The sequence below is a fragment of the Chenopodium album genome, chromosome 2 (genome assembly GCF_948465745.1).
Source record: "Chenopodium album chromosome 2, dcCheAlbu1.1, whole genome shotgun sequence".
NCBI classification, from domain to species: Eukaryota; Viridiplantae; Streptophyta; class Magnoliopsida; order Caryophyllales; family Amaranthaceae; genus Chenopodium; species Chenopodium album.
Window position 1 is genome coordinate 79,367,133 of NC_137835.1, and position 26,537 is coordinate 79,393,669.

A 26,537-nucleotide genomic window follows, 5' to 3' on the forward strand; every position below is an offset into this window, starting at 1 on the left:
CTATGACCGAAGTACTTGAGATGACATAGAGGCAGCAGCACAATCCATAGGATTAAACCCAATTCTCTCATTCATCAAGTCATAAACAACCTCAACATTTTGTTGTTGAAAGTTTCCAAAAATAGCAGCCGGACCACCACTATCATTACCATCATTTTCGTCGTTCATACCTTGGTATAACAAGCATTTCACCACACTAGAGTTGCTTGGAGGGCGAATGGCGTAGAAGTTATTGGCCCTTGGCAAAAACAAGCTCACATTATCTAAGAAATGGAATGTAATCGAAGGAAGATCATCATCATTCTCAATGCAATTATTACTACTTCCATTATTGTTGTTAGGGCATGGGATGTAATAACAAAGGTCAAATCCGGTTTGTTTCTCTTGCTCGATGGCTCGAGGATGTTGGATGGCTAATTGGAGGTCTAGGAGGAGTTGTGAGTACAAGGGTTCGGGCAAATGTGTATATGTGGTTCCGGAGTCAATCATCATCCCTCCGTTGCCCTTACCATCGAATTCTCTTAACTTCATTGGGACTTCTTTCATGCTCATATTGCTTATTGTAATGGCTTCTAGGCCAATGTAGTAGTAATTAGGGTATGTAGGGTTAGTCAACAATGGAGTAAATTTGGATGACTCCTTGGAAGAAATAGCCTCATCGCCAATGATTAGAGGGCTCGAAATATTAGGGTTACTAGCAAATTTGAAGGACACAAAACAATGGGAGAAACCTTTATTAAGGAACCCTAGTTGTGATAGTAATGAGAGTGAGCCTCTTCCAAACCCGGCTATTCCTAAAGGTTCCTTATAAGCTTGCCTTATACATCCAAAACGAAATCGTTGAGAGTCTTTTGTGGTACTACTAGGGCCGGTAACATGAACTTTTAGTAAGTCCTTGGCTAATGTCCCGGACACTACACCGCCACCCCCATACGTGTAGGCAAATGAAGGGCATGGCCTAGAACATGTGCCCTTAAGAAGGGTATTCAATGAGCACCCCGCCATAACACATGGATCATAAGAGTTATCAGAATTATGGATTTGAGTACAAAAAGGACTAGAACAAGAAACCCTAAGAGATGAAGATGAATTTAAGGGAGAAAATGCACTTGTTAGCCTATTTATCCTATAATATTGATCACATTCTATACAATCAAAGGATACATTTCCACAAGGAACCCAAGTAAGGTCACTTCCTGTGTCCATATAGACTTGTATGACTTGAGGCGGTGTCCCTAGGTTTAAGGACATTAAATATCCGTCCCTAGTTGCTCTTAGTGGCTCCACCATATCGAACATAGGTGGTTCTGGTTGAATTTCCTTAGCCATAAGAAGAGCATTAGAGCTCTTTTGAGGGATGACATTCCTTGAATGAGTTAGGCCAACGATTAAGGTACTAGGAGTGGTATAAACTTTTGCAAAGGATTGAGAGGAACAAAGTATTAGAGCTAATATAGTGAAAGAGGATATTATTTGAGGCATGTTTTGTTTATGTGTTTTTCTACAATTAAGTGTATGTTTAGGTTGTATTATTATTGTCATAGCTTATGGTTTCAAGAGGTTATATAGCTATATATACTTTGTACAATGAGAATATGGGCATTTTAATGATATATTAAGGGAGAATTAACAAATACAAGTATTATTTAGGCTTTAATTTGTTATAAACAATAATTAACAAATAGATAGTGATATGAAGGTGTGCTTGCTTGGCTCTTTGCATGGATGAAGATGCAAGCTAACTAAGTCTGTTATAAATTAGTTGGCAATGATTGTCGTTGCTAATGGAAACCCAGCCCGTCAGCATGCCAATTTTTTGTAATTAGTAATCAGCAACAGCTTAAAGATGCCGGTTATATTCTTTAATAGTTCGTATAGTTTTATTTTCCATCTCTTTACTTAAAATATGTTATCCTGGATTCCAAGATAGAGTATTACTCTTTTTAGGGGGTTTAGCCATCAATTAACATTTTAGATAGAGCATTAATACTTTTTGGGGCTTCAGCCATCAAGAGTTAGAGCCTATTTTGATACGATTAGTTTCAGTTCAGTTCAGTTTAACTCCTAATTTCCTTCTTTTATAAAATATTCAGTTCAGTTCAGCTCTAATAAGTTCAGTTCAGTTCAATTCAGTTCAGCCAATCAGAACAGTACAGGCCCTTAGCATGTCAAGAGGATCATGGATTCAAATTTCATTTATCCCACCTTTCAAAAGTGAAATATGTAGCTTTTAGTGTACATTATATTCACCTTAATTAAGCTTATTGTTAAACCAATATCACTACCTTTGAAATGCTAACACTACAGTTACTAGCCTACCATTAAGGCATTAACCAGCTAACAGCTACCATGTCTAATATTCTACTCCATAATTTTTTTTTAATAAAAATTTTAACTTAATCAAAACGTTAACGACTACTTAAAAAGGCTACTGCCAAACAAGCCGAACTTTAGACTCAGGCCCAAAAAGTAGCAAGTACTTAAGACGTCAGCACTTGTAACTTTTGGTGGTTAGCAATAGCCAAATCTCAAGAACTCATTATTATAACTTAATTATTCTTAGATAGTGATTTCCATGTCAATTAGTCAATTAGACCTTATAAGTTGACCCAACATCCCTTGAATCATGGCTCCTCACTTTACGTATAAGTGTATAACTGACTAATAACCGTTGTGTTCGTGAGTGACACCATCTTAATTAGTACTAATACAATATCATTTTTAGCTAACTAAGGAAAAGGTGATCCTTTTTGGTAGGTATGTAAGAAAATATAGTATAATATACGAAGAATAAGAAGAAATTAATTAGTGCAGAAATTTCAAGACTAGCTAAATTAGTACAAGGTTTCTAATTTAAGTAAAGTGTAAGTACATAATTAGGCATGTTATTAAAGTGGGGCAACTGGGTGTTGCAATTGATATCTAGCTGTATATCCACGACAACAATCGTGTGGGCGGCAGTTTCTAATGCTTGATTGCTTGAAGCCCAGTTTCATAACTAAACGGGTTTGTTTAATCATTTACTGGTATGTAAGACTGTCAATTTAGTGGTCGCTTGGTTGCACATAAAAAGTTACACTTCTTTCAAATTTGCAATTCTTTTGGAATTTTCCTTCATACATGGTGAGTACAATATATTATTTGGAGGAACACGTTATCATTACAAGTGATAATAATTTTTATCATCATACCTACATCTTGGTTCCTTTATATATTGATAATCATACACAAAATACACTTCAAAAGTCACTACAAGTCTATAATGAGTAATGAACTATGATACTCGTAACAAAGTTTACATACGTATTTACATCACTAACATAATCACATGCATCACTATTTTTAGTGGCATTTGGGCCAAAAACCAAGATATATACATAAAATTGGAGCAAAATACAAATCAAGAAATCTCTAATACTATATAAAATGGAAAACCAATAAATCATACTTATCATCTTGAAATTCAGCCTCAATAATTTAGTCATAAGAGAAATACAAAACCAATAGACAATTGATAATGTTATATGCTATAAAAAGAACTTGAATCTCTATACAGAATTAAGTATGGAATAATACCAATTGATCACCATATAAAAACAAAAAAAGACATATACAAAAACCTTCATCTATAAAAATTACTTACGAAAACTTCAAGACCAACATTTTTTCCCAACCTCAGAAGCCTCAGTTGATTAAGATGGATGCTAGTAAACACACTTGATCGACATACATACAATCCGAGACAACGATCTTATGGTTCGTTCGATGCTCCATGAGTGAAGTAGTGTAACTGCTTTGGTTGGTGCAGTAAGAGATCAATTGAGGCTAAGGAACAATGCAAAAAAAGAAGCAACCCGAAAACCTTCTTGCTCATATATTACACTACAACAGCATGACCAGTCATTCCATCATGAAGTTGTAGAGAACCGTCTTTCATCAAGTTAAGGCTCAAGCTCTTGAATCTTTCTCTTGAGTACTGCCTTGAAGCCTTCCTCCAATCAGTCCCGGTTTTCATCATTGCCACGAACTCTTCGTAACTAATTCGACCATCCTAAGAAAAACATTGAATATGTCAGAAACGTTGATGGACTGATGTTTAGACAGCATCATATGGAAAAAAAAATCGAACAGAGAAAGGGAGAGTTACCTTGTCTGTATCAACTTCGCGCATGATCTCAGTTAGAACATCTGCATCAGTTTCAGCTGATTCATCAGTCAATGCATCTCGAAGCTCATCTAGCTCAATGTAACCACTTCCATCTTTGTCAAAGTACATGAATGCTCGTTGGAAGTGTTCGTCGTTCTCCATTTTCTGCAAGTGGATTGTCACTGCTACAAACTCTCCATAGTCCAAGTAACCATTACCATCAGCATCAGCCTGCACCAAAAATTTGTATTGGCAACACATCAGCAATTAACAAATGGGAGAAACCGAGAAAGAAACTTCTTGCTTAGATCATTTGTGTATTTATGCTGTCTTACACACACTTAATTTATACAAGCTGAAATCTCAACATTCGGACATGGGTAAGAACACTTGACACTTCATTACGTACCACAAACTTGAAATTAAAGGCAAGTCTAACAGAGTTAAAATGCTAATTTCTTCAAGAACACTAGATTTTCTTTGTTTATTGCTCATTTATTCAAGAACAAACTAGCGCGTAGCTTTTTCTCATCCAGCACCCTAACTAGACCTACTCGAACCCTTCTATAGACCAGAATCACTACTCACTAGACTATTCGTGCTTAAGCAAGACTGTAAACTGTAACAATATTAAAATTTCCCTTCATTTTGAGTTGGATGAATCATTACAATGTCCTTAAAAGAGCAAAAGGGAAAATTTTCTCAAACAAAAGCAGAGTTCATAGCACTAGAGAATTAGATTGTAAAGGCTAGAAAACACATGAAAACTTTTTGAGGGGAAAGCACATGAAAACTTTCATTACAATAACATTTCAAAAGGTACACAACATAAAGTAGATCCTAGCATATGTTTTTCAAGAAATGGTAATGATAATGACACAGTTTCAATTCATGAAAGCTTACCACTTCCATGAGGAGCTTTATCTCTGCCTCACCAAGTTGAGAACCGACCTTTCGAAGGCCAGCCCTCAATTCTTCATATGTTACTTTTCCATCACGGTCAGTATCCATCAGCATAAACATATCTCTGATAATTTCTACTTCTTCAACTGTCAAATGTTCTGCTATAACCTGTATAACATTCAATATCCCAAGTTTAGTAAACAATATTCCTTGGTTATCTTAGATGATGTTAACAATCTCAAATGCTTACTCTTAGCGCCTTCTTCTTGAATCTATTCATCCCGGCAAACTGCTTGAGTCTTGTCCTGACAATATCTCCCAATGGGACATTTGAAGCTTTCTTTGCATTCTGTATCCAAGGGTGTTCTACATATAGATAAGAGATGCACATACGTTTCGTTTCAGAAGAAATGCACAGGAACATACAGGAAAGCGAAGAAAGTGTATCTTATAACAGACTAGCTAAGATGATCAAAAATAAGGCTCACCTAGAACTTGTTGAGCAGTTAATCTCTTTTTAGGGTCTGGATCCAACATCTGTTTCACAAGACTCTTTGCACTTTCTGATATTTGAGGCCATGGTTCTCTCTTGAAATCGAGTACCCCTCGTAAAATTGCCAATGCAACACCTTGCTCGGTTTCTGCAATTTAGAGCAAAACAAGGTTAAAATTGCACAATGTAACTTCTAAGGTCAAAGTAATTCTCAATTTATACTAACCCGTCTATCCAAAATTGATAGTCACACATACTATTTCAAGATATCCTGAAATTTTTTTACTCAACTATAATTAAGGTTGGTTTTCTATAATCTAATTGTAGATTCAGAAGTTCAAGGCAATGTAACAGCTAGTTTCGGACACAAATTAGCAACATCTTATGAACCATTACTAAAGTTTTGAATAATATTAGCAACATGTCTATTATACAACCGAATACCCTAACGCTCCTTAAAATAAGTACACCTACACGGCCACACACTCAAGTATATATTCAACGTCACATAACCAACCTTACATAACACATAAAATGAAATTGTTGACTACTCCAAATTCTTTATTATAACTTACACAAGAAGTACAACACCTATCAACCCAAATTCTTAATTTTAATTCATAATACAAAATATAAAAAACAAGAATTAATAACAATTATATTTAATAATTTCCAGCTAAAAAGTTAGTAAATTGAAAAAAAAAAAACAGTAACATGATGAAATAGGTGGGAAGCAATAAAAAAAAGTACCTGCCCAAAAAGGAGGAACACCGCAAAGAAGAATGTACAGAATAACTCCAGCACTCCACACATCCACCTCTGGCCCATAATTTCTCCTTAACACTTCTGGGGCCATATAATATGGGCTCCCTACTATTTCTGTAAACCTTTCTCCTGTTTTTTTAATATCACACCAAATTAAAAAAAAAAAAAAATTAATCAATATTATAGATCAAAATTATCAAAGTTTAATTTAATTAATTCCTATTCATTTGAACATTTCCACTATTCTAGTCAAAGAAATATATTCAAATTAGACCATGAAGTAAGATTTGAATAATTGGGAAAATTGATTTAGAATACAAGTTTAATGAAAATAAAAAGGGTAGATATTGTGATACATTTACGGTCGCAATCATATCATATTGTATTATATCAAATTATGTGTGTTGGTTATTTGACCATGACAAAATGTATTACAAGAATGCAAATTAAGGCTTCAATAATAGGTTAATGTGGATAAATATCATGTAATTAAACTAAGAAATTAAAACATGAATTAAGATGTATATCATTGACATTTTCCAAATAATTTGCTAATAATTATTTTTAAATTAGGTTGGTATTAGCTTCCTTTTACTCTTTTAGGAATTCTCTAATTTATCTAATTACACCATTAACAAAAGATCTTATGAAACGTTGATCATATTATTTACACTCTCTCCCTTAGCTTCTCTTTTAACAATTTAATTAATGAAAACATTTATAAGTGCTTAATTTTCACTATTTACTCCACTTATATTTAGTACGTACTTCAAATTGTAGTCATTTCAAATCAAAACAAACACGTAAAATCAATCATCTAACACTAAAATCACATTCACGCGCAAACAAGCGAGGAAAGTCTATGTTAAATCTTCAAACACTAACATAGACCTTTCTCACTTTAAATTTGCGCTTTCATATTATATTCATGTATGTGAGACCGATCAATCTCGAATAATATTAACATAAACAACATACTAACCAGGTCGGAAGAAAACGGAGAGACCGAAATCGATAGCCTTAAGGGGAGAATTCTCCTTCTTATTAGCAAACAAGAAATTCTCCGGCTTCAAATCTCTATGCATAACACCATTATCATGACACATCTTAACAACCTCAGCAACCGTCTTGGCAACGGTAGCGGCGGCTCGTTCCGAGTAATGTCCGCGTGCAACAATCCGATCAAACAACTCACCACCCTCACACAACTCCATCACCAAATGAACCGCCTCATTATCCTCGTATACCGCCTTTAGACGTACTATATTCGGGTGAACCGGAAGAGTAGACATGATCGCTACTTCCCTCCTTACATCTTCTACGTCAATCGCGGTTCGTAGTTTTCTTTTTGATATTGACTTAACCGCGAGCCGGTCTTTAGTCTCCCGGTCTGTACATAAATAAGTAACCCCGAACTCGCCTCGGCCGAGCTCTCGGCCAATGACATATTTATCACTAATACGCGGTCCAACCGCGGGAATAATATCTTTTAAAACTCGTACCGGAGCCGGTTGAGGTTGGTTTAATGAGTATGGGTTGGGCCGGGTTTTTTTCTTCTTATTGGTTTGTGGGGTTTTTTTAGGGAGTTCTTCCGGTCTAATACAAACGTTACAATTTCCCATTAAAATTTGATGATGATCACTTAATTTTTTTTTTGGTGGAGAAAAGATAGAGAGGAGAAAAAATGAGGTGAGAAGGGAGAAATTGAAGAGGTTGAGAAGGCGGGGTCAGTTGAGAAAAATGGTGATGTTATTCAAAAACCAACAAAAGTTGGTGACATTTTATTTGGTTTTTTTGTTAAATTAATTGGAAGTTAGATTAGTAGGCGCTACTTATCTAAGGTTCTAAGAATGGATGATGTGTACTAATTAATCAACTATTAGTATTATACTTTTCTTATTATAATAAAACTTGCTTGTTTAAGAATATAGAGTAAGGAAGGGTGTACTAATACTTATTCATCTAGATGGTAATAGTTGGCATGACAATGTTTAAGATTGTGTGTAGAGCTAGGTAAGAGTCGGGTTGTGTAGGTTCACGTGTTGTATTAAGTTAGTGAATATATTATGCTACAAATTATTTGATAGATCAAGAATAGAATGCATTTAGGGAATTGTTGGGCAGTGTCGGTCAACTTGAGGAGATCTATATTACATGGTATAAAGGAGTCTCATACAAAATCTCATACGAATGTTAAATGAGTACTATATATAAATCATACATAAATTATCAAGTATGAGTATTTAAACAGGGGCAGATCTATCTTGTATAGAAGAAAGACGACACTTGTACACCTTGATCGAAGTAATGAAATTATAGGTTGGTTATGTTGTTATCATTATTGATTAATTAATTAATATGTTGGTTATGTTGTTATAAATATCATTATATACATTTAATTTTAAATCTAATTTGAATATATACAGTTTGTTGTTCTAGAATAGGGTTCCACTTTGATGATCATATAACAAAAGTGAAAAGTCTAATGAACACCAAAAGAGATGAAAATTATACTCGTAACATTTTGAAAGATATTAATAGGCTCGTTAAAATTGATAGATCGAATTAATTGTTCTCAGAAATAAAAGGGTTTGAATTATGATTTTTATTTTGTGCACATACACCATAGTGGAAAATCCACAACATGCTATTATGTGGGTAGACTAATAAAAAAAACAACATAATTCTGCATATATCTATACTACGGAGTAATATATTAAAAAGCGTTTATAAGAACATTTTTATGTTCCATGCAAATCCTCTCATTACACTAATTGTCAATAATATTCTAAACTTGCACCCAAATTAATAATATACTATAAAAGTATTGAATACACATACAAACTTTTAAATGTCTTTTAAAAATTAACAGTTACACAACTATAAAAGTAGCAACTTGGAGCAGGCTACTCAAAAGTAATTTGTTTAAAGGCAGAGTAATGTATTCCATATTTCCATGGAGTAATTAATTTATTGGTTAATTTGCTAAATATTCGTATAATTTAATTTCCTAAAAAATCTACTACTCTATCCGTCTCTTTATTAGATGCCTATTTCTAGCATTTATATTTACATAGTAAAGAAAAGTAGACATTTAATTAAGGGACAGAGGAGTACTAAATTTTTTTAAACAAATAAATGAAGGTACCAAAGTAATAAATTTGAATATTATGTTCGAGCACATACCAATAAATTAAACAAAATTAGTTCATACTCCTCAAACACAAATCATTGAATTGTAGCTTACAAATTATTCAACAAAATTTTGACCTTTCTATTTTATATTCACCACTTGATCAATTTGACTAATACTACACACATTGTTTGAACTAGTTTACAAGAATTGGCCTTTGTGTTATTTTGTAGGTTATTTAAATACCAAAGAGGATGATGAAAGAAAAATCTTTAAAAAATGTGAAAAATATTGTTAGATTCTAGCTTAGAAATTAATGTTCATGTTATTTCCTATAGTTATCCATCATATAATTTGATTTATATTGACATGAGTCAAAATTTATAAACTTCCATAATACTTTCAAATGCGAGTGATACAAATTTTTATAATTAGGCGGGCGGAAGGAATATTAATTTGGTTGAAAGTTTTGGTAATGGTGTTTATAGTATGGGTGGATTAGCTAGAATTGGTCAAAAAAAGTGGGGCCCTTCTTAATTATCCCTAATATAGAATCAAAGTCATAAACTGATAAATAATTACTAATTTGGTTGCTTTTCTCTGTTGAATTGGTGGAATAATTTTTGATTTGGGCAGATGGATCACGCTATAATTAAGATATATTATACTTGCTACCAAACTTATAAAGCTATATATTCCAACTTGGAAAATATGTCACACTAATAAGGAAACTTTGTAAGTGATGAAAATTTAAGGAAAAACTTCAATTTAAGCTAACTAGTATAGGTGTGAAATGTGTTTTTGGGTTCACAATGTTAAACTTTAGTTAGGTAGGTATCATCAATGTTAAACTTCAATTTCAATCACATTTCATGTTATATTCTATTTAATTCGTCATTTTATAAGCGTGTCGTGTAAATGATGGTGTTGCTATTCTGGAGTATCTAGATGATTTAGTTTTCTAAAAATAAATTTATGTATCTTCAATTTAATTCAATTATCAAACAAGTAGGACTTGTCTGTTTTGGAACTCCAATTTAAGTGTCTTCGTAAATGGTTTAAGACGCAAATTTATCCATTAAAAAGCCGCAATAATTTGTTGAAAAAGCATGAATAAGAGGATCAATTCAATGGAGTACGTATAATCCTATAATCTAACAATTCTATTATATGTTACACGGCCAAATAAAAGAAGGTTCCGTAGGAGTCAAATTGTACTTGTGAAATGCTGAAATCCACGGATTTCATCAGCATAACTTGAAATTCTTTGCATGGAAGTTTCGTGTTGCCAAATGTCAAACATCTTCCAGAAACACCAAAGACTTAACTAAACCATTTTTGTTGAAGTTGTTTACCAATAATGTATTACACCACAATTTGACCGTTGACCTAGACCATTTTTTTCATGTAATAATAAATATTTTTCACATTTATAAAATATTGAGTAACAGATTTTAATGATCTTTCAGATATTTTTAAAAGCATGACATATATATGAAATTTAGCAGTTAATTAAGGTTACTACTCACTAAGATAGTGCCTTGTTTTAATTAATGTAATTCTTTAATTCTTTCTCACCAACTCACTATATATTGAGGGATAAGACCTAAATATTTAATTTTTGTGTCAATTATCAACAACTAATCTTTTAATGCAGTGGTTGGATTTTGGAGTTTGCGTTTTACTTCTAGTTCTAAACTAGGAGAGTAGATTGGTTGTTTGTTTCATAAATACGTCAAATAGGATTATAGGAGTATATATATGTAAGGCGCCCAAGTAGAATTGTTTATGAACGAAGTAATTCTTTTGTCTTATATTAAAGTGGGTGATCGACCTGTAATTAATTGAAAAGTGTACTCACTTTGCTCTAAAATAACTTTTGACCTTTAACAGTTTCCCGCATAATTGACATTATATACTCCATACTTCATTACATATTACTAATATAAAATATATATATATATATATATATATATATATATATATATATATATATATATATATATATATATATATATATATATATATATTGAAATACGCATTAAACAAATCTAAGTACTGGTATATCACAATACACTGGAATTGATAATGTTGAATTTTCTCTCTATATATTAGTTTAAGAGCATAAATGCGATCAAAGTACGAAGTATATATATAAGAAAGACATTCAATTTTCCACGATAAATTGTTCTTTAGATAGACAAAGATTGAGATTACTATGGTTTTACCAATGCTTTTGTAAAAAGTAAAAGTGATTAATTATTCTCTTAAAAATAACAAAAAGAAAAAAGTAGAAGTAATTATTTAGTACCTAGGGATAAGGTTTCACCTGGTCCTAAATAATTAAAGTTGATTACATTGATGATCGGATTGAATCATCTTTCATTGTTAAATTGTTTTATGTGGCTTTGGACATCAACATGATAATGATGTGCAAAGCTCCTTGATTAACCAACTAACCCATTTTTCTTTGAATTTCAATTAGCTTAGAGATGAAAAGCAAGCAAATAGTTTAAACAGATAAGACATCTTTTTATGATTTTCTACATAGGTTACTTAGCTTAATTACAAAGAAGACAAAATAAACCTTCATGTTGCAAGTATAAGGTGTAACAATTCACTAATGAGAAATATCTAGATTTTTATTTATTTATTTATTTAGAAATTAAAGTTGTTTGTTACTTTGTGTGTATTTTTCTCATTTATTAGCTACTTGTACTACTAAAGAGACAGTTTTCTGTTTAGAGTAGTACTTACTTTTTCATAATAAAATTAGAGAAAAGAGATATCTAGGAATGCATGATTACTCTTGATTGTTTAAAGTAATAGGTATATGTGCATATGATTTTACTACTTGTGTAAGGGAGTGACTATGACAATTTCATCACAAAAATCTTCTACATACAAAAATATAGTAATACACAATAAAATGAGCTAATCATAAGTCTTCTTCAAATCAATTTTTTTTTTTTTTTTTTTTTTTTTTGAAGGACTAGTTCATCTCATTTGATTTTTTCTTAAATAATTTCTTTTAGAGCGAAATAGATTATGTATTTAAAAACCAAGAAATTCTTATCTAATAATGAGAGTATAATGGTAAAAAAAAAATTGTACCAAAATAGAAATAGGACTGTTTTGTAAACACCCAAAATGAAAAGTCGAACTGTCAATATGCAACGGAGTGAGTTATTTTTTATACGAGTTTATTGATATTTTATTATTACAATTATTTATTTTACTTATTTAACTACTTTATACATATTATAAATTATTTTTACTCCTTGCTAGTAAAACTAACTTAATGTACTAACCCAAGATTAATTTTACGAAATCATAACTTTTATATTATGGTGAAAGAATGGAACGTGGCCTAAGTAATAAAGTTCAATTATTTTCATATACATATATTAAGGTCGTGTGTGACATGATGATCAATTAGTAGCTAGATTTCAATGTAATTATATGCCTTATTAAATTCAATATATTAGTCAAATTTTATTGTCTAAATTTGACATTAACCACGTGAACTACCTAAGGATCATATGTATAAACAAAGAATAATTTCAACTAACCATGCTATATATATCTAGGTTATTGAAAATTGGTGAATTAAAAAGAATAATTTCAACCATGTTACGTACCCACTAAAACAGCAATTCTAATATTGGAAAATCAAGTTTTCACATTTTAATCAAAATATTCAATATGTACTCATTTAAATCCTAAGTAATGAATATGAGAGTATGCACAAGTTGTGTCACATTTACATTATGCTAAGTCCAAATAATAATGTGTCATGTATGCATAATGTCACATACATTATGCATGCTAAGTCCAGCCAAAGTCGTGTTTTATTGTAGGGAATGTTCAGCGCTAGCTTTTGAGTAGCTCTTAATGGTTTGACCAAGTAAAATCAGTACTTAATAAAAAAATGTGAATATTTGACAAAGTAGTAGTTAGGGTAGCTTTTATGAAAAGTTAGAAATAATAACTTTTGAAATTAGAAATTAATTAGCTTTTGAGATAGCTGTTTAAAATTTAATCTACAATTTTAAAAATAATTAGCTCAATTCATACTGGATCTAGATATTGCATGGAATCTTACATCAAAACGTAATTAATTCCTTCATTTCCAAATAAAACAAACTACATTTCTTTTAAAAAAAACGTAATATCTTAGCTTAAAACTTCTCATACATTATTCTTAAAATTAAGTACCTTCATAAATTATATGACGAAAATATTTTATTTTTTTTATGCAAATATGACGAAAATAAATAGCTACGAGATCAAATACATACGCTACGGTCTCTATAAATTACTAGAAGAATTTTATATACAAAGAGCTAGTAAACCAATTAAATTCTCGGACATCCGAAAACTGCTTGGCAAACGAGATGCAAGTACTAATACTTCGGCCAAAACATGCGTGCAAAAGGAAGAAAAACAATGCAAGAAAAGAAGGACAATGTAAGAGCAATGTGTAGGACATTATTATACACAAAATTTACAACTTTATACCCTGGCAACGTAAGGCTGATTGCCAAAAACGCTAGGAGAAAGGCTTAATCATTTCATGCAAAAATTTAGGGGAATTCAATCAACCAAAAAAGGTTGTAACAAACGTGAGTGCATAATTATGCTAGCTTCATCATCATAATTATGGGATTTTTTTTGCAACTATAAAGTTCCTGTTGCTTTCTTCTTACTTTACAGCCTATTCATTTTTTTTCCTGTGAATTTTCTAATCATAAAAGGTCTAATTGGCCCTACTTTGGTACAAAATTATCTTCATTTACATTTTTTTTTTTTTTTTTTTAGTTTACGCCTTTTACAATTGTTTTTTTTTTTCAAACAAAAAATGTGAATACTTTTGGAATTTTATATACTATCCTGTATCTTCAATCCTCCCTATATCAGTAGTTCAGTACATCTTGATCCACAATTCCACAGCACATGTATGGCAAAAGCAAAGGAACTGGTGGAACTTGGATAACATAACAAAAAATAGAAATATTGAATTAAAATGAACATAAATCTATTAGAGATTTGAGATATCAAAAAAATAGAGAATAATATATTTAGGTTTATTTTATGTTAAGATATTATTTTTCGATATCTCATATGTCTAACATAATCAGTCCGATTAATGCGTAATTTTGACATGCATTTCTAAATTAATATTATTTTTGAAAATATTGTAAATATGATGTAATTTGTAACATAATTGGATATAAAAAGATGTACAGTATTTATTTTGAAAATAACATTGTTCGAAAGAAGTATATAAGAGAATTTTGCTTCATTGTAAACAACTTAACATTGTATAACGTGCAAATTAAACTAGTTAACTAGAACAACTCTAGGAAACAAGGGAGTATACAATTAAACTTGCATTGAATTAAACTTGCATTGTTTTGGAGTAGTCATTATGATGGTACATAAAGCACAACAAAGCTACAAATTTGACATGAGAATCAAGAATGCCATAATTTCCTTAATATTTCATCTATTTTAAATATATTTTCATACTCCGCCTTTCTTAATTTCCGAAGAAATGAGAAACTAGCACTGTGTTATGGGACGGAAAGAGTAAAAGAGTATTTAATAGCTTGCCAAACTTGAGTGCCCAGTATTTAAAAACCACTAAACATGCTGCTCCTCCTTTCCTATCCATTTTTCTACTAGTATCATAAATAATGTTGCAATGTAAAGCAGTAAACTGATGAAGACATTAAGATGACAACTTACATTTCAGTAAGCTAAACATTTTAGTTTCTTAACTACTTATATCTAAAGTCTATAAGCAAGTAATTCTATGTTATTGGATGTATTGTATGTTATAAATGAAAAAGGCTGAAAAAGAAGCAAGTTGGATCAAACAGTCCACGCCTAATTCGATCAACATTTAGGTGTATAAATCATTGTCGTTTTCATAGATAGAATTTCGAATTACAGCTCAAGTGTGAAGGTTGTTAATGGCCCTAGTTTTATAACTCTCTTTTACTGTTTTAGCATCTTCGGAAAAAAAAAATGAGAAGTTGATAAAACAAATAATCCCTCACAACATCATAATAATATATACTTTGATCATACCAGTGATATACTGCAAGTAATCCCAACATTATTGTATTCTCAAACGAGTAAATGACTATCGATACTGAAGTGAGGAATGACATAATATTAAAACTTCAGAGCAGCAAACATTTACTAATTTAATTAAAGCAAATGAGCACCTTAATTCTTCACTTTCATCATTATCCGAAAAACTTCTTAAAAAGTCGCAGCCATCCGCTATTAACCCAGACATGTTTGCTATGATAGCAACAAGATCATGCAATCAAGCATCATTCATTCATTTGGGTTCTACTTTAGTTGAAATGAACAGTAATTTTACCTCAGTTAGATTCATAAAGGGGTGATAAAATTCTCTTGGGTAACAAATAGTTTGTCAAAGGGTAGAAAACAGTCCGTATTTGAGAAAGGGATGCCACATTTTCCTTCTCATACTCAGATCTTTCATCCATACCCTCCATCTTTCTTCTTCCTTTCATGTCTTTAATTTTCTAGCAAGAAACCAAACCAGATAATGAAATTTGGGTTTGAAAAGATTTTTTTTTTTTTCTAAACCAAACATAACCTTGAATTTCAGTATATACTGCAAACCAGGATGTCAAGAATCGGTATTGCAGTCTCAAACGCTGACAGTCATACGCAAATTCCAAAAGTAAGCTCATAGCCCTTTACATGTGTCTTCCATAACGAACTACAAGATGAAATCTGAGTAAGAAAACCATAAGCTAGCTCCAGAAGCAAAATTTGCCTGTGTGAAGAAAAAGGTAAATTCTATAATAAGGAAACAAAACAACCATGAAGGAAAAGGACGTGATTGCTCACCAAACCTTCACAAAGAACAGGTGACAAGTGATGAAATAATGTGACTAATCCTCTTTCCAATTATGTCCACACCCCTCATTCAAGCATCTGTAATATATTGTCATGGGTTCATCAGCTGATCTGGTTTGAACCTGGTTAAATTCTGCTTGACCATGACCACATTTTGGACAAGTAGCTGAAAATAAAACATATTGTTAGTTGTGATTTAGCTAGTCAATTTAATATTTTGCATGCACGTTACATACTACTGCAAGAAACTAGGGCGAAGCAAGCATAAATGAACAATAGTGGAGCCAATCATTAGATACAAGCATACTTGTCAGTTTCATATTACCCCATAGCTCCTGCATAAATTCTCAACTCGCAATAGTTTACCAATCATCTTTGCTTCTATAAGTGTGGCTAAATGTAAGCCAACTGAAGCAAACAAAATTTGATCAAACAAACCATCTTCAATTTAACAGGAGATGTGGCCATATGAACCAAACACAACTAGATCAAACAAAATGTTGCTAAACCAAAGGACTGAAAAAACAAAAATAAATCATGGGTAGATTTCAACCTATCGATGCAATTATACGCACATAGTAACATTATTATTTACCAGCAGAGTTATTGGGATACTATCAGCAGTATCATCAGATACACTCCAAAGTTCAACATGGGTGAGGCAAGTTTTCTAAAGAGGGTTCAGTCCGATGTACTAGACTAATTCATCACCCTTGATGAAGCAATATCCTAAATTTGAAAAGCAAGTAGCATTGCTGCTTAACGTTTTATAACACCACCTCTCATGTACAGGTAAGACATTACAAAGGTAAGACATTAAAAATCAAATTTCTTTACAACGAAATTCATACACCATTACTGCTCTTCAAGTATTTTAATAGCTGAAAAATAAAGTAATAAAAATCACATAGGCCTAGAAATTCTAGTAGAATCTATACTAAAAGTTCTTGTTTATTAAAAACTTGTTAATTACCAGCATGTTAAGTTACTATGTAGAGGGAACACACTATATTGCCACTCAGAAGTATAGAAAAGGATTTGCATACCATCAGTAGTAGCCCCAACAGGTTTTTTCCCCACGATGATAGGTGTTGCCGCTTTATTGGTCAGTTGCACCCCTCTCTTAATTTTCACCTGAAACCATTAAGGAGTAATGTTCTAACTATTAACACATATTTACAGAAATAACAAAGATCTATCAGAACAGCTGATACATAAATACATACCTTTCTCTCTATAGGAGAAATGTAATGGCAAGACCGACAAAAGAATCTAGCAGGATTTGTCATTTCATATTGCAGCAAATTCGCACAAGTGGGACAAAATTCCATTCTTGAAGAAGAATTTAGAAGACAAGAATACAAGATGGACACCTGCAAAATCAAAAAGTGAAAGACATACACCGCAATTGTTCAGTGTTCCACCAAAATCATAGCACAAACTGAAAATTGTGCAGTTTGAGGACAGAAAAGTCACTCCTCATTTAGAAACTCTCTTTCTGCTCATTTTCTCTTATCACATCTTTCTGTTTCTGCATTTCCCCTCTATGGACAAAGGTAAGGTTTTTATTCCCTCTTTACCCCTTTGCCCGGCCAAAGTACCAAAAAATCAATGAACGAGGTTAAATTTGAACTAATTTTTACCCTTTTTACCTTATCAATACTATTGTTCGAGCAAAACCAAAGCAACCTAGTCTGATATTACAAGGGTACAAAATTGCATCCAAGAATCTCCAAGTCAAATTGTGGGGCTCAAGGGCGAAGCCAAAACTCTATTCTGGTGGGGCCTAATGTTATATGTTATCAAGTTATACACTTATTTTTCTTTTTTACTAGAAACAAATATATGAATATAGTAGTGATCCATGAAAATAAGATTAAAAAAAAAAAGCAGTTTATTTGAAGAAAATATAGATAAATAAAATGAATGCTCTTCTAGATAAATACACATATTTCATCCATGCAAATTAAAACCAAAGGCATCATTTTAAGCGTGCTCCGCTAACACTCTAATAAACACTTTCATTATGATTGTGGTCAGATTGGTAAAATTTTAATACGATTTAAGAATGTTGACAGGGGCCTTGGCCTCCTTAGGCCCCGATGTAGCCCCGTCTCTTATTCGACTCCAAAAAAAGCTACACTATACATAATCTTGTTATACAAGCACATATGAAGCACAGAAAAATCAAAGATTTGATTTTCCATAATAAACTTCCTAACCAATAAACCCCAACCAAAAGAGCAAGGCAAAACCCAATGTCAGAGAACTAAAATGAAAGAAAGGTTCATTACTTCATGCAACAATTAAATATCCCCGGTAAACAACTCAAAGATCCTACCTAAGTGAGTGAGGGAGAGCGAGGTAGGAGGAGGGGGAGATTTTTTTTCCACATCAAAACAGCTAAACACAATCAACCACTTACTCTAAATTGTATTCTCGACTTAAATAAAACACTAGAACACTATCAACCAAATCTCCAATTCATATTCTCAGAGACAAAACACAATGATAACTTTTGAAAGACTTCAGACTTCTCTGCTAAGAAATATACCCTGCGAAGCCAGGAGCGGAAGGAGGGACTTGAACCCTCAACCTCAGCCTTGGCGTTGATTTACAAAATGTCTTAAGATTAGGATTTTGTAAATTAACAGCCTTTGTTCCTTGCGGAAGTCTAATGGACAACATTTTGCTATCTCAGGAGTTGCCGTTTTACCTTAACCGCTTATAAAAAAATGTTAGACGATTTCAACTCAATTTATCATCTGATTTCAGAATCACAATCTTGCAGGGAAAAACTAGAAAGAGGGACTTCGTTTAAAGAGGCACGAACTATAAACACTCACTCAAAAGACGAACAATTAAAAGCTGACGAATGTATAAGTACAACACATTTTCCATCAGAAGATGAGATATTTAATTCTTACTATTTCTGTCTTCAGCCATTCTAATTTCAACCAGAAAAACCTTAGCACACAGAATCAGTACATTGCCAATTAACTAAACACCGAGTTCCAAAATCATAACATGAATCAATTAAGTGATGCTTTAAATAAACAAATGTATGCATTATTAGATACTCTATATTATGCAACGAAACATCACTCTTCCCCTCTACTATACTCTTTTTGTTCAAATTTTCTTTTCGACATTTGATCATTTCATCGATTTATTCTTTCAGAATTGCTTTCAATAATTATTAGGATTGATCAAACCAGCTCCAATGAGTGTGAAATGTTCCAATTTCATACTTTCTAACTAAAATTGAAAGATTATAAACAAAAGAAAGCAAATGCAATACTTTAGCAACCAAATTTGACCCAATTACCAAAATAGGGTTCATAATTCACCGAAAAATCTAATCATTTTCGTTGTAATCTTCATAAATTCAGATATAATAACCAATAGTTCAATAATCCGCCTTAGAAAAAGCCCTAAATTGCGAAAATTAACTATAAACCCTTAATTAAGGAAGTTAAGTTAACGATAAACCTTAAATAGTGAAATTGATACTCGATGTTTTTTGTTAAAAAAAACCAGAAATAAAAAATTACCTCAGAAATTGGTTGAATGAAGGAGATAAAGCTGAGAAGCCACTTCAATAGAAAACGATTCAGAGGCGATACAAAATTACAAAGTAAGGTGCAGCGTTAAAACTTAAAAGAGGCCAAATTTTAAGATTTATGGATCGGACTGGATTAACAAGTGATGGGCCTTAGGCCCAAGGCCCATTTATCGATAACGCGTAATAACGTAGCCACGGTCAGAGCTCTTTAACTGGACAAGTGGTTAGCTGTTAAGTTGTACGGAGGTATAATTGTGTGAACAACAAGATTGAACACGTGATACACGACACTGACCACAAATTACAAGAAAACTACACCAGAAATTTAATTAACCATTGCTAATTAGCCACATAAACAATCAATTAGGGTGGTGGGCTCACTGCAATAAACGAGAAAACTTTTGCAATAGGATTTCTTTTTTATGGTTATGCAATAGGGATTCTAATCAACGTTTAATTTTAGGGTTATTTGGATAATTTTAAACCTGTATTATTGTATATTAGGAAGTTAGCTTTATACAGTAAATATAATCACTGTATATTACGAATGTCAATGACTAAGGGCATGTCCTCTTCAGTTCAATTCAATTCATTTCATTTCAATTTCAATCAGTTCTCTTCCTAATTTCCTTTTCTCATAAACAGTCCAGTTAAGTAAATCAAAACAAATCTAAATGTAATTGTAGTGAATTTTGATCCTTATAATCATGACAACTTTACATCCATATTACAAGGACAATACTATTGTATACACGACTATGTCATGATATATTGTACATCAAAGATAAAACCTCTATCCACAATCAAAAGTTACCTCGATATGAAATTAAATTTATAAATATTTTTTAAAAAAAAGTTGCTATCGTTATTAAAATTTTAACTAAAAAATAAAACGCGGAAAGTATGATAAAAAATTACCTTTGTCAATTTAAATATTATCCCAAATTAATTAAAAGTTACACCCTATCCTATATTTGACTGTTTGCGAGAAAATTATTGCATACCAATTTGTGTTTTAAAAATTACAAAAAGGTGTAAATTTTTGCCAAACAAACAAGGTCAAAAGGTTAAAAAAGTATTTTTTTTAAAAAAAAAAATAATAAAAAAAAATCCCCTTTTTGAAAAACAAATAAAAAAAAGTAGGGCAAACAAAATCAATAAGAATCTGAAGCAAAATCAGGTCTTTGAGCACTTTACCTTAACAGCCTCCCCAGCTTGCTTGGAGAAAACTCTAAGAGTTGACTGCAAGCGGGCGAAGAAGAAGAGCCGCCTACATTATCACCCTTTCTTTCTCTCTCTTCTCGTGAATTTTTCATTACCCACATGCGAATTCTGGTAATTTTTCTTTTTTATTTTGCAACAACTTTCTACACTTTCATTGTTCTGTTCTTGGTTAATTCTAATTTTGGCCTACATTTTATTCAAAAGTTTCAATCTTTTTGTTATGATTTCATAATTTGATCAAATGGGTGTTCTTGATTATTGCATTTACCTTTTGTAATTGATAGATTTTCATGTTTTTAATGGGGGAATTGCGAAAGATTTGATTGGGATTTTGATTGAATTGTGGTTTCTTGCGTGAATTGTTGTGAATTTGATTGAAACGTCCGAAATTATAATCTTTTTGGTGTAAAATTGAGGGATTATGAAAGAAAAGTCCAATTTTACTGATGATGCCCTGTGTTTTTGCAACTCAGGGTCCAATTTTATATATTATTTTTCTTGGGGTACAATTCATTTGGTAACAATGGAAGATGATCGTTGGTGGAAGTCGATTTTTTGAGAGCTGCTATCAACATAGTGTTTGGATCTCTTCCATTTTCTCCGATTTTCCCCCTTTATTTATGTTCAAAATTTGGGTTTATTTTTTGTGTGAAATTTTGAGACTGACTGACAATATATGGTTGTATGCTTGTATCATAAAAGATGTGATAGCATTGGACTTCTGGTCATGAATGATATATACAAACTCGGATTTATTCACGCTACATTCGGACACTCATATTCACACATAGACCTGATCTTCATCCTCACGTGGAAGAACACAGATATATCATACCGTGGATATGTCTGTGGATCGAGCTTTTCCTTGGGATAGATGACTATGGGTCTTCAATAATTAGGATCTTGTGACTGACTTCTAAAAAAAAACTTTGAGCTAATTTCTTTAGTAAAAAGTATGAGTTTGGTCTTTTGTTGAGTTTGGGGTTATGTCATTATATGTGTGTGTGTTACAGTTCAAGCAGAGATGCGGTGATGTCTCTGAACAAGATGCTATAGAAACTATAGAAGATTAAGCTGTCACAGGTTTCTGATAAGCATGATACATCTACTTCAATTCGCCAAAACGTTAAAACGTTTTTTTTTTCCCCTTCTCCTATCTTCCTGGAGTCATTGCTGGGGGGAAATTAGCTGCAGCACAGACAATTACACTGGATACTGTTATTTGAGTTTTTTTTATTAACAGCTTTGTGGATTAAGTTTTCTTGTGTTATGTATTGCACACAATGCTAATGAATATTTTCCAGACAGATTCAGCCTAGTTGGATCCACATAGTGATTATGTGATGTTCTGGTAACCTGTCTCATTAGTTAAGTTATATTGGTTGGAGCTGTTGGACTTATAGTTTATTATTATACTATTTAGGATTTGATAGGGCCTAAGTTTAATTCATTTGCACTGTTGTTTTAATGTTGTTTGCTGGCCTTAACCCACGATGCCCTTCTTGCTGCAGGTTTGACTGCATTTTAATGCTATGCTTCGAGCCAAGCAGATCAGTAGCTTTTCCAATTGTGCTAGATCCTTATTATATAGCGGATCACGATGTAGTACAGCTGATGGGAGCTCATGCTCATGCGCTGATGATGATAAATGTGCTTCAAGGAGACAGACTACATTGCTTCGGCCAAAACCATCGGCCGTAGTGCCTTTGCCTGCTGCAAGGATAGATTCTGTAGTCTCAAGGGATGCAGGGAAAGCTTCTCAAAAACCAGAAGATGGCAACTGCTCTACTTCTCGTCCACAAGTTGTCTCTCTTTCGAGCGCTTTGGGGAAACCAGACTGTGTAAGTTATTCCACCAGCATTAATTCTGAGCAGAATGACGTGTCACAGTCTTCAGCTCACATAACAGACCAGTTGGTCAAGGTAGGTATTGCTGCAGTAGGTTTTATATCAGATGTTGTGAATTATAAGATTCCTCTGACAGATGGAAGTGAAACAGCTTCTTCTGCACAAACTTATATGGTTGGTCATAGTAGACCCCGATCAACTGTCAAACCTTCATCTGTAAATTCTGTAAAGAAAGAAGATTTTTATGAAGTACATGAGAAACCTTCGTCGAGAAAGGAGTCTGCTTCTAGCCCCTCAGTGAATTATCAGGGTCCTAAAGGTAAAACTGATCATCATGGGCCTGCAGAAGCTTTCAGCCACGAGACTACCAGAAATGTAGGAGGTTCGGTAGGAACTCAGGCTGTAGCATCAGATAAGAAAAGCTACATAGGAACACAGGGTGCAGCTTCAGAAAAGAAATGCTATGTAGGAACTCAGGGTGTTTCATCGGAAAAGAAGAATTATAGCTCTCAGAAATCCAAAGCATATACTAATAGCCCTAATGTACAGGCCTCAAAAACAAAGTTTACTGGCAGAGTTCCTCACTATATCAATAATTATGCTAGGGATTATAAATCTCAGGCCGGAACTGCTCCATTTTCTAGGCAGTTTGTGAGCACTGGACAAGTTAATATTGTTCTAGATATATTGAAAAGGCTGAAATGGGGTCCTGCAGCAGAAGTTGCACTTGAGAATCTCAATTTCTCGATGGATGCTTATCAAGCAAATCAAGTTCTGAAGCAGATTCCAGACTATGTTGCTGCACTTGGCTTCTTCTACTGGTTGAAACGCCGAGTAGGTTTTAAACACGATGGGCATACTTATACAACTATGGTGGGCATCTTGGGCCGGGCTAAGCAGTTTGATGCAATTAATGTCTTGCTTGAGCAGATGACCAGGGATGGATGTGAGCCTAATGTAGTGACCTACAACCGTCTGATTCATAGCTATGGGCGTGCTAACTATCTCAATGATGCAGTTGGTGTTTTCCACCAAATGCAGGAAGCTGGTTGCGAACCTGACAGAGTCACCTATTGCACACTTATTGATATCCATGCAAAATCAGGTTATCTTGATGTTGCCTTGCACATGTATCAAAGGATGCAGGAAGCAGGCCTTACTCCTGACACATTTACATACAGTGTTATGATCAACTGCTTGGGAAAGGCTGGCCACTTGGCTGCTGCTCACAAGCTGTTCTGTGAGATGGTTGATTCGGGCTGTATCCCAAATCTTGTTACATACAACATCATGATTGCCTTGCAAGCGAAGGCAAGAAACTACCCTGTTGCCCTGCAGATCTATCGTGACATGAAAAATGCAGGATACGAGCCTGACAAAGTCACATACAGTATAGTGATGGAAGTCCTCGGACATTGTGGATATCTTGAGGAGGCAGAAGCAATATTTTTTGAGATGAAAAATAAGAATTGGGTTCCTGATGAACCTGTTTACGGGCTTCTTGTGGATTTGTGGGGTAAAGCTGGGAATGCTGAAAAAGCTCTGCACTGGTATCAATCAATGCTGCAAGCAGGCTTATATCCTAATGTGCCAACCTGTAATTCTTTGCTTAGTGCTTTTCTTCGAGCTCACCGACTTTCAGATGCTTATAATGTGCTCTTAGGGATGGTTAATATGGGACTAAATCCTTCACTCCAAACTTATACTTTGCTCCTCAGTTGCTGTACTGAAGCTAAATCATCCTTCAATATGGGATTTTGTGGGCAACTTATGGCCATCACGGGCCACCCAGCTCATGTTTTTCTGCTGAACATGCCAGCATCAGGGCCTGATGGACAGAATGTTCGGGATCACGTGGGAAGGTTCCTGGACGTGATGCACAGTGAAGACAGAGAAAGCAAACGAGGACTCATTGATGCTGTGGTAGATTTTCTTCACAAATCAGGATTGAAGGAGGAGGCTGGTTCTGTGTGGGAGGTTGCAGCCATGAAGAATGTGTACCCTGATGCTGTGAGGGAAAAAAGCTCTTGCTATTGGCTAATCAACTTGCACGTCATGTCAGATGGAACTGCAGTGACTGCTCTTTCTCGGACACTAGCCTGGTTCCGCCGCCAGCTGCTGATGTCAGGGGTGGGTCCTACCAGGATCGATATTGTGACTGGTTGGGGTCGACGGAGTAGGGTGACAGGAGCATCATTGGTGAGGCAGGCTGTTCAAGAGTTGCTCGATATGTTTAGCTTTCCATTCTTCACTGAAAATGGAAATTCTGGGTGCTTTGTGGGGTGTGGGGAGCCTCTGAACAAATGGTTGCAGCAGTCATGTGTTGAGCGGATGCATTTGCTCTAGCAACATCTCTGCATGGTATGTTAGTTGCATTTTTGTGGTGGATGCCGGATAGAGCAACTAGCAGTCTAGCACTATCTTCGAGTTTAATAAATTGATGTATTTAGCTATGGCCTGTATGTAGTTGATTAGCATTGCCATTAGGTGCCTAGTTTATAATTTTTATATATATTAGCTGCAATTTTAGCTAGGCATTTTTGAAGTGTTCATTTTATCGCGGGTATTAGAAGCTTGTTATGGCTGAGATGCAGGTTTGCAGGATGCATTTAACTTAGTATTTGTAAATCTTATCCATATTTTATATGTACTGTGGAATATTTCGAGGAAGGAATCTGTTATTTTAGCGAAAAGTCAATGATTAATCTTCTCTTTAGTCTGGATATATTGAATACTCCGTAAGTTTTTAAATTTTTAAGGTGTTAACTATTTTGGATGAAATTGGATCCAACTATAAAGTCGATTTGGTGCAGGTTATATTTCTTTTGTAATGGGTCTTATGTTAAAATTGGATTTCTGGTGTTCATATCATAAAGTGAGTCACCAATTATATTTTTTTTTTGCCAAACTAGAGGTTTCTATCAAGTTTCAGATTGTCTTCATTGAGCTAGTAAAAGGTGACAAACGAGTTGAATGCCTAATGATTAAGCTGACTCTGATTATTTTACAAGTGCACTAGCTTTTTGATCAATCTGATTTTTGTACCAAACAGAAGAGATTTGCCTGAAATTTGAACATATTGGTTCGTGATTTGGGTAATTTCATGTTTTTCTTCTTGATAAACATGGAATGTATCTCAAGGTTTATTTACGCTGGAAATTGAGGGTGTTTGGGTACTAAATTGGTCATACCCATTTTAGTCTTGGATAATTCTACCCATATAAGCCCAAAGGGCATAAAAAGCGCAAATTATAATGTGCACCCTTGTGCACACAGAACTACGTGCTCCACTAATAGGACGTTGACACGTAGCTCCTTCTATGTGCACACAGAACTACGTGCACCACCAATAGGGCGCTGCCACGTAGCTGCTTCTTTCTAGTTGTTTGTTTCCTTATTTTTGCAACGTATTTCCCGCGTTCTTTCCTTTTTCAATCCTTTCCTTATTTCTCCATTTTTCCTTTTCAATTATCATTCGAAATTTTTCTCTCGTCGATTTTCTCTCTCCTCTAGTTTCCTCTCATCAATTTTTTCTCTCAGTTACTTGTTTTTTT

The 26,537-nt window shown here is 33.6% G+C and overlaps 4 protein-coding genes across 9 annotated transcripts; 1 reads left to right on the plus strand and 3 right to left on the minus strand.

Annotated features, from left to right (window-relative positions):
- On the minus strand, positions 1-1,482 carry LOC145576810 (putative aspartyl protease At4g16563). The gene has a single exon (XM_081634519.1). The coding sequence runs from the start codon at positions 1,480-1,482 to the stop codon at positions 1-3; it is 1,482 nt and encodes a 493-aa protein (XP_081490645.1).
- Positions 1,483-3,415: 1,933 nt separating this feature from the next.
- On the minus strand, positions 3,416-8,039 carry LOC145589056 (calcium-dependent protein kinase 10-like). Its single transcript, XM_081645630.1, has 7 exons — positions 7,291-8,039; positions 6,294-6,437; positions 5,539-5,691; positions 5,301-5,416; positions 5,051-5,218; positions 4,148-4,378; positions 3,416-4,051 (listed from the first exon to the last, which is right to left on the minus strand). The coding sequence occupies exons 1-7, from the start codon at positions 7,928-7,930 to the stop codon at positions 3,878-3,880; spliced, it is 1,626 nt and encodes a 541-aa protein (XP_081501756.1). The 5' UTR covers positions 7,931-8,039; the 3' UTR covers positions 3,416-3,877.
- Positions 8,040-15,510: 7,471 nt separating this feature from the next.
- LOC145589065 (uncharacterized) lies at positions 15,511-20,022 on the minus strand. 5 transcript variants are annotated; one of them, XM_081645638.1, is made up of 5 exons: positions 19,902-20,022; positions 17,574-17,720; positions 17,394-17,481; positions 16,344-16,513; positions 15,511-16,207 (listed from the first exon to the last, which is right to left on the minus strand). In XM_081645638.1, exons 2-4 carry the CDS (start codon positions 17,676-17,678, stop codon positions 16,383-16,385), a joined length of 324 nt encoding a protein of 107 aa, XP_081501764.1. In that variant the 5' UTR covers positions 17,679-17,720; positions 19,902-20,022; the 3' UTR covers positions 15,511-16,207; positions 16,344-16,382. The 5 variants fall into 5 exon arrangements, with proteins under 5 accessions (XP_081501764.1, XP_081501781.1, XP_081501760.1 ...); XM_081645655.1 differs by having other exon boundaries at positions 15,511-16,264; XM_081645634.1 differs by having other exon boundaries at positions 16,339-16,513.
- A 1,086-nt stretch (positions 20,023-21,108) lies between these two features.
- On the plus strand, positions 21,109-25,706 carry LOC145602116 (pentatricopeptide repeat-containing protein At1g18900-like). 2 transcript variants are annotated; one of them, XM_081658277.1, is made up of 2 exons: positions 21,109-21,247; positions 22,648-25,706. In XM_081658277.1, exon 2 carries the CDS (start codon positions 22,669-22,671, stop codon positions 25,327-25,329), a length of 2,661 nt encoding a protein of 886 aa, XP_081514403.1. In that variant the 5' UTR covers positions 21,109-21,247; positions 22,648-22,668; the 3' UTR covers positions 25,330-25,706. The 2 variants fall into 2 exon arrangements, with proteins under 2 accessions (XP_081514403.1, XP_081514411.1); XM_081658285.1 differs by lacking the exon at positions 21,109-21,247 and having other exon boundaries at positions 22,921-23,058; positions 23,135-25,706.
- The last annotated feature ends 831 nt before the right edge of the window (positions 25,707-26,537 follow it).